Source organism: Salvelinus sp. IW2-2015, linkage group LG20, assembly GCF_002910315.2.
Source record: "Salvelinus sp. IW2-2015 linkage group LG20, ASM291031v2, whole genome shotgun sequence".
Lineage (NCBI taxonomy): Eukaryota > Metazoa > Chordata > Actinopteri > Salmoniformes > Salmonidae > Salvelinus > Salvelinus sp. IW2-2015.
This window is the reverse complement of record NC_036860.1, coordinates 70,701,831-70,709,133: the sequence shown is the minus strand read 5'-3', so window position 1 is coordinate 70,709,133 and position 7,303 is coordinate 70,701,831. Positions and strand designations below refer to the sequence as shown.

General features: G+C 44.1%; 2 protein-coding genes across 4 annotated transcripts in view; one reads left to right on the top strand and one right to left on the bottom strand.

Annotated features, from left to right (window-relative positions):
* The window catches only part of LOC111981828 (nuclear receptor subfamily 1 group D member 1), a 66,018-nt gene that overhangs the window by 32,122 nt on the left and 26,593 nt on the right, over nucleotides 1-7,303 (top strand). The window lies entirely within an intron of this gene.
* Nucleotides 185-4,780, bottom strand: LOC111981529 (male-specific lethal 1-like 1). Of its 3 annotated transcripts, none has more exons than XM_024012824.1 (9): nucleotides 4,683-4,780; nucleotides 3,054-3,879; nucleotides 2,452-2,657; nucleotides 2,006-2,271; nucleotides 1,738-1,802; nucleotides 1,571-1,638; nucleotides 1,298-1,422; nucleotides 975-1,047; nucleotides 185-879 (listed from the first exon to the last, which is right to left on the bottom strand). In XM_024012824.1, the coding sequence occupies exons 2-9, from the start codon at nucleotides 3,729-3,731 to the stop codon at nucleotides 789-791; spliced, it is 1,572 nt and encodes a 523-aa protein (XP_023868592.1). In that variant the 5' UTR covers nucleotides 3,732-3,879; nucleotides 4,683-4,780; the 3' UTR covers nucleotides 185-788. The 3 variants fall into 3 exon arrangements, with proteins under 3 accessions (XP_023868592.1, XP_023868593.1, XP_023868595.1); XM_024012825.1 differs by having other exon boundaries at nucleotides 4,687-4,776; XM_024012827.2 differs by lacking the exon at nucleotides 4,683-4,780 and adding an exon at nucleotides 4,333-4,591.

Genomic DNA, 7,303 nt, shown 5'->3' with positions numbered 1-7,303 from the left:
TGAAATCTCCTCAGAGTTGAATGAATATGAATTATTAACCAGACAATATATTGATAGTGATAAAGATTCACTTTCACTCATACCTAATTCTTCCCCAATTCCCATTATGTTCCAGTGCTATCAAGGTCATTTTATATCCTGCACTTATCAAAACAGGCACAGACACAATTCAAGAGAAACCAAGTCATGTTCATTAAGCTTTTTTTTTTTTATTACAACATCTTGTTTGAAACACAAACCATAAGTGCTGCTGAAGCGCTTTCAAACCATCTCACTCTCCTAATGTCCAATGGTTCCCCCCCCCCTTTTATCTCCAACAGGAGATCTCCTTTCTATAGGATGCAACAGCAATCACATACAGATGGGAGTCAGAGCCATTCTGCGCTGTTTAAATATGAGGCATGTCAATGTGAATGACAACCTCAACAGTCTGTTAAGTTCTTTAGCTTGGGAATTTTTGGGGTGAAGTTGCAAAGAGGAAAACTGTCCTCAAATTAACCCAGTGGGAATCTAGAGACAAACATCTCTGCTCTTCCTGGATAGTCCACACCACCCTCAATCTTCCTCCAAACCAGCCCTACTATAGGATCTGTTCTGCAGTCCAGCAACCATGTCCAAACTGTGGCACAGTGCATCCTTTGATTTTAGGGGATTGTGGCATGCAATTCCCCCACCTCCTGTGTGTGTTCCTCTCCCAAATAACAAGGCAGACGTTTACACAGAGGAGTCCTGCCTGGCACCAATCCAGCCGGTGTCTCCTCTCTTGGACTCAGGTGGAAAGGACAGATTTATTTACGGCAGGTCCGGTGGGGGGTATGCTTTTTGGGCACCTCTACTCGACAGCGGCTCCGCTCATCCAGCCAGGGCAGGTCAAAGATCCTTCAAGGGTGAATAGAGAAACAAGGACTCGGATTGTATTCAAGTGATGTTTAGCTTGGTGTTATTCAAGAACCAGTGAGTATGACTCAACTCACCGTCTTGATAGCTTTGGCAGAGGTCGGCCAAACACCACCACTGGTAGGTGGGGGGTGATCATGAGGTACTCCACTGAGGAGAGAGAAAGAACACTTTCATAAGCAATGAGTACAAGACCCTGCTCAGTATTTCTACTGACTACATTTCATCTCAACAAACATTCCTTATGGGATAGTTGCTTTTTGGCAATATCTAAAAAATAAAATGTTATTGGTCACATACACATATTTCCCAGAAGCTATTGCGGGTGTAGCGAAATGCTTGTATTCCTTGCTCCAATAGTGCAGTAGTATCTAACAATTCACTGTTTAGGTGGACTTACCATCCTCAGCTTCTGGGTAGAAGGAGAACACTTCTGGCTCACTCTCTTGTATACCATTCCTCTTGTTCATGCGCTGCTGCAGTCGCTGGAACATCCGCTGCTCACGGATCCGCTGGATGTCCCATCTATGGGAGGTGAATGAAGGAGAGTGTAGAACACAGTGACGGAAGGTCAAAATAAGGGACACACAAAAATAAGGAGAAAGGCAGAAGAGGTATGCCAGAGAAACAAACACGCAAACAAAGCAGAGTGAAAACTCCAGCCCTCCCATACCTCTTCCTTCTCTTCTCATCCAGTTCATGCTTCGAGTGGCGCTTCAGGAAGACATTGTCATCCAGATTCTGGAAAAGAAAACAGTTGGACTTTAGACCTCCTGACCAGGGGTCCAATCTGGACTTCCACCAGCCTAGGGCTTCACACAGCGCAAGACAAGTACCCACCTCAGGGATATCAGATGCCTCCTCCTCTCCTAGGGGCTCCATAAGGTTTTCCTTCCATGAGGGAACTGTGTACAAGAGGGAGAAGGTCATTCCACCACCCATGGAATGTTACAAATCCTGTTTAGCACACATTTTCCAAAAGATACAGCAACAAAAAGCAATAATGTGGCCTATTCCAACATACTTAGGCCCAAGTCACAGCCTTCTTATGCACTGTTCTATGCACTGGTTCCAATACAACCATTTCATAACAATTTGTAACACTCACTGGCCACAGGCTCCTCCTTCTTGGGTGAGGGCTCTCGCGAAGTTGGTGACGGGGGAGGCACATGCCAGCGACACAGGTATATGTCTGTGGTGGACAGGTAGTCCAGTTCCTCAGTGGCAGCCGAGCTGGTTCCAGGAGACCCATCAGAGAACTCTCCTCCGTCCAGTGGCTCCTCTTTGGGGAGAAGCGCCTCGTTGTGTGGGGACTGGGAAGACTTGGCTTGGGCACGTCGTTTGGCTGCCCTGGGATCCTGGAAGAGGAAACGCCTATTGGCAAGAACATAACCTTTAGAGGAATTGCGTGAGGGACAATAAGGGCTTTTTACATGCATCTACAGTACATATATATATATATATCCATGTATGCATCTAGGAAGTATGTCATATCATGGAGTCTAAAAAAATAATAAAAAACATTGCTACCTCTACCTGAATGTGGAGCCCTACCGTTTGTGGCCCTTGCCTCCTCTGCCAAAATTCAGCGTTCGGGGTGTATGGCTGCTGCGGCCCTCAGACAGCCCCTGCCCCTCTGGTGTCTCTGGCATTGCTGCCTGGTCTTGTTGCCGGCTAGGGATGTGGGTGGGGTGCTGGTCACACCCATCCTTCTTACCTAGCTGCAGACGGCGCTCCATGCGCTCGATCCGCGCCATGAGCTGCAGTAGTGAAAAAACACGTCACGTCAGTGGGGCTAAAGTGAGGTTTATACCTCCTTATGATTTGGCATTTAAATAGTTTGTCTTGAAGGGTAGCCTATTCTCTTCAACACTTGTGATATTTCCAGTCCATAAGAGTACAACAAAAAGATATTGAATGTGTTTGAGGCTGATTTAGTTGACTTCAATTACATCACACTTCATTGAAACAATGATGTCATAATAGTGCTGCACTGCTATTACATCACAATACCACTGGTGGCATTGTGGAGCTGGCCTAGGTTGGAGGGAAAATACCTGCTGCTGGTTATTCTGGAAAAATGTTCACAAAATATGCTGACCAGTTTTGACAATTGAAATGTTATACATTTGTGTTTGGAGTGTTTGCTAGCATACCATTTCCTTCTCAGCTTTGAGGTCATCTATCTCCTTACTCTTGGACTGGAGCTGCTGTTGCTGTTGTTCAATGAGTTCCAGTTGGAGGAGGAGGATCTGGCGTATGCAGCTGGTCTGTGTAGGGGAGTGACCAGGCCCTTTCCTAATATTCCCTCTTTTGCAGTCTGGGCTGTGTTCTGATGACTGTGCCCCCATGACTGCTGCCGTAGCAGTCCCTCTGACCTCCCTGCCACCCACTACATCGTCCCGGGGCTGTTTGATAGTGTTGTGCACTCCAAGGTCCGTCTTGCCCATATTGCTGTTTGTCTGTCCTAGTAGTGTCTTGCTCTTGACTGGTGTGGTGCCTTCGCCCCCCATCGGTTTGCCGTGGGGAGTTTGGGCTCCAAAGCTCACCCAGTTCTCCTCTTGCCCCGACCCAAGCCCAAGGTTCTGTCCAGATCCAGGCCTGCAGGTAACCTGTCCCTGTCCTGGCACCACCTTGGCTTTCCCCTGAAGCTGCTGGCCGCTGCTGTTGTGGATACTGCCCAGCACGTTGGGGACTCCGATGACATATTCACTTGGCTCCCTCCTCAGGCCGCAGAAGGAATCAGGTGTTCCTCCCGCTGGAGCTTTGACCAAATCAATCTTCCCTACTGTGTCCAGCTTATATCCTCCACTTGTGAACACAGTGGATGTCATTGTTGTGGCAATCCTACAACCAGAACCCTTGCCAACCAACGCCCACCAATGTCCTCCTGACAGGGGCGTTGGTGGCACAAAGAGCTTGATCTCACACCGTGGATGCCGGTTCTCCTCAGCAGTGGGCTGTCTAGATGTCCATGCAAGCCTGAAATACAAGGGAGGGATGTCAGATGGGCACACAGTTAATTCAACATAACCTTGTGTCTATCAGGTATAAACTAACTAAAATCAAATGTTGAAACAGACAGGAATCAGCCACCTTCTACCAAGTTGGCACCCTCTCTTACAACAGATATAGCCCAACCAGAAAGCGATTTAGCTAGTGACGTTAGTGTTCTCAATCTCTGGTAGCTACTAACTACAATTTCCCCTCACACATTTCTATACGCCCATGAATAATCTGTATGATATTGACACATGAACCAACAAGCTGACACAATAACAAAAATCGAGCTACCCAGGGAGATTAGCTGACATGCTTCTCAACAACACATGTGTATGCCTAACAGACGAGGTAGTTAACTAACGTTACCCTAATACAATCATTAAATAGTTGAGTTTAGTCGGCTAACGTTACCTAATGATGTGTATAACTGACCTAGCCGGTGTTTGAAAGAAAACGGGTGAGTGGAGAATACATTATGAAGCGACTGCCAATTGCTTGGTTACAAGGGAAACAGTCCTAGAATAACAAACGTTACAGATGAGCTGCAGTCGCTTAGTTGGCTAGCTACGTTAGCCAAGTCCTCCATTTTAGGTCCGCAGGAAAGAGCAAAACAATGACAGCCACTTTGCCTTCAACCAACCCGGTCTCATTTGACGCCATTTTAACTTTAAACGCTTTACAAAGTTACGTTTTTCTCTTGAACGTTATAACATATTGTGCTTTACACTTATGACTAAAGGCCACCTGTCTATTTGATATTCTCTGTACTCATTGGAACTCACCTACCGCCTTGATGCCCACCTTCTCAGGTCGTTTAAAAATAATGATATTGCGCATGCGTTCCCCGTATGCTCGCCTCTGATTGGTCAATTAGTGAGCGGTTGCACTTGAGCTCGAAGGATTTCTGAAGAATAAAAATGCCAAGACAAATGCATATTCCTACCTAATTTTAATGATTGTTACTATTTGTTGTAGTTCATATTTTTTGTACAATCATGCAACCATGATGAAATTATTATTTCTCTATTCACAAGCGGATTAGGTGCAACCAATTGGCAACTGGCTCAGTCACCACCAATGATTTTTTTTAAAGTACTGTGGAATGGATAAAGCATTATGGCATTTCATCTGCTTGCTTGATATTAGGTTGGGCTCTTCTCTATTTGGGGAGAGGACAATGTTGGGCTCCCAAATTCCCTATCTTGTAAGGGAGTTATGTTGAAGATTCGTTGAAGATAAACCATTATATGTTACTATTTTTCTTATAAATGAGTTAATATCTCTCAACACTAGAGACCACAGGCTGCTACGTTGGTGTCACTGTGGATCAATGCCGCTCTTTTACCACTAGAGGGCACACTTTCCTAACTGAAACGGGTGTCAGTCCCACCCATCATTGTTTGTAAAGTAACATTCAGTTGCAACACCTGTTTTTAGTGAACTGTTTTTCATAAGCATGCATGGACAGGCCACCTTCAACAGCAAAAAAAGCAATCACCTACTATAATATTTTAACAATAACATATGAATACAAAGAAACATTCAAAAATAAAAAGTTATGCCTCGTGCTAGGTCGTTTTTTCCCGAATAGGCTATAGCCTAAGCCTATAATATGGAGATATATTCTTCCCTCACATGTCTCTCTACCCCTCCTCTGATAAGTGTTTACATTGATGTAGCCTATGACTGATTGCTGCTACACTAAAGTGGTATTTTCTCCACGAAAATAGCAGAGGATCGGCCCCCATGCATGGTCGTAACAGCACCCCTGTCACGTGGACAGGCCGGGTGAGCATGCATAGCCGCTGTAGTGTTTATTCGTGTCGACACTCCTCTCACGCTCCCGGGCTGGCAGAGCCGTCCTCTGTGCTACAGCGCTCACATGGCGCACGGGGACCCTGCGACAAAATATGCACCTAAGGATTATATATATTTGTTTTACAAATACTATAATAAAACGGAGTGGCAGTTAAATAGTCTAAGTTATTTTATTATTATTGGAATTCTTCTCAAGAATGGTAATGAGCTCTGCCAGGTTTTAATGTTTTCTTCTGCATGTCGTATGGATGCTGATCCAATTGAGGATAGTGTGAGAGGTTTCCTCTATGCACTGTGCATTATGGCAAAGCTTACAATGTTGTTATTTTATTGGAATAAATTAATTATAATTTTGCCTTCGGGTATTGTGAATTTTTAAATAAACGTGATGTCCAAATACCGTAGGCCTATACAACATGTCCCTATTATTTTGGGAGATGATCATATGATCATAAAACACTACGAGCTGGACTAATTACTTAGTATTTTGAGTATGAGACATGCTTGATTATAAATTGGGTGGTTCGAGCCCTGAATGCTGATTGGCTGACAGTCATGGTATATCAGATCATATACCACTACCATGGGTATGACAAAACATGTATTTTTACTACTCTAATTATGTTGGTAACCAGTTAAAAATAGCAATAAGGCACATTGGCCACTCCGCGATGCGTCTTGCCTAAGAACAGCCCATAGCTGTGGTATATTGGCCATATACCACAACCACTCGTGCCTTATTGCTTAATAATATACCAGAGAAGAGAGGCATAACATTTGCACCATTTGACTATACAGTTGCCCAATGTCTGCAGTATGGTTGAGCCCACACATTTACTGTCGGTGAGTCACGCGAACAGTAGGTTGGGAGGCGGCAAGACTCGCGATGTGACCTACTTTTACTTCAGTCACGTCTTCACTGAAACTTTTAAAGGATTCGAGTTCAACAATATACAAGTGGCCGTTTAGATTATGAAATGTTTAGGCAATTCAAAACTAGAATAGGCTTTGAGATAAATGATAGTCCTGTTGGCCAATTGTTGTCGACTATATATATGCACATATATATATATATATATATATGTACAGCACCAGTCAAAAATTTGGACACATCTACTCATTCAAGGGTTTTTCTTTATTTTTACTATTTTCTACATTGTAGAATAATAGTGAAGACATCACAATGAGGAAATAACACATCTGGAACCATGTAGTAACCAAAAAAGTGTTAAACAGATCTAAATATATTTTAGATTTGAGATTCTTCAAAGTAGCCACCCTTTGCCTTGATGACAGCCTTGCACACTCTTGGCATTCTCTCAACCAGCTTCATGAGGAATGCTTTTCCAGCAGTCTTGAAGGAGTTTCCCCATATGCTGAGCACTTCTTGGCTGCTTTTCCTTCACTCTGCGGTCCAACTCATCCCAAACCATCTCAATTGGGTTGAGGTCAGGTGATTGTGGAGGCCAGGTCATCTAATGCAGCACTTCAAAACTCTCCTTCTTGGTCAAATAGCCCTTACACAGCCTGGAGGTGTGTTTTGGGTCATTATCCTGTTGAAAAACAAATTATAGTCCCACTAAGT

Excerpts from the sequence above, each read along its gene's own strand:
- LOC111981529 (XM_024012824.1), bottom strand. The coding sequence starts at position 3,731 with ATGACATCCACTGTGTTCACAAGTGGAGGATATAAGCTGGACACAGTA. Across the intron at positions 1,803-2,005 it reads GAAGGAGGAGCCTGTGGCCA|TTCCCTCATGGAAGGAAAAC; the intron begins GTGAGTGTTACA and ends TCTTGTACACAG. Across the intron at positions 1,639-1,737 it reads AGGCATCTGATATCCCTGAG|AATCTGGATGACAATGTCTT; the intron begins GTGGGTACTTGT and ends TTTCTTTTCCAG.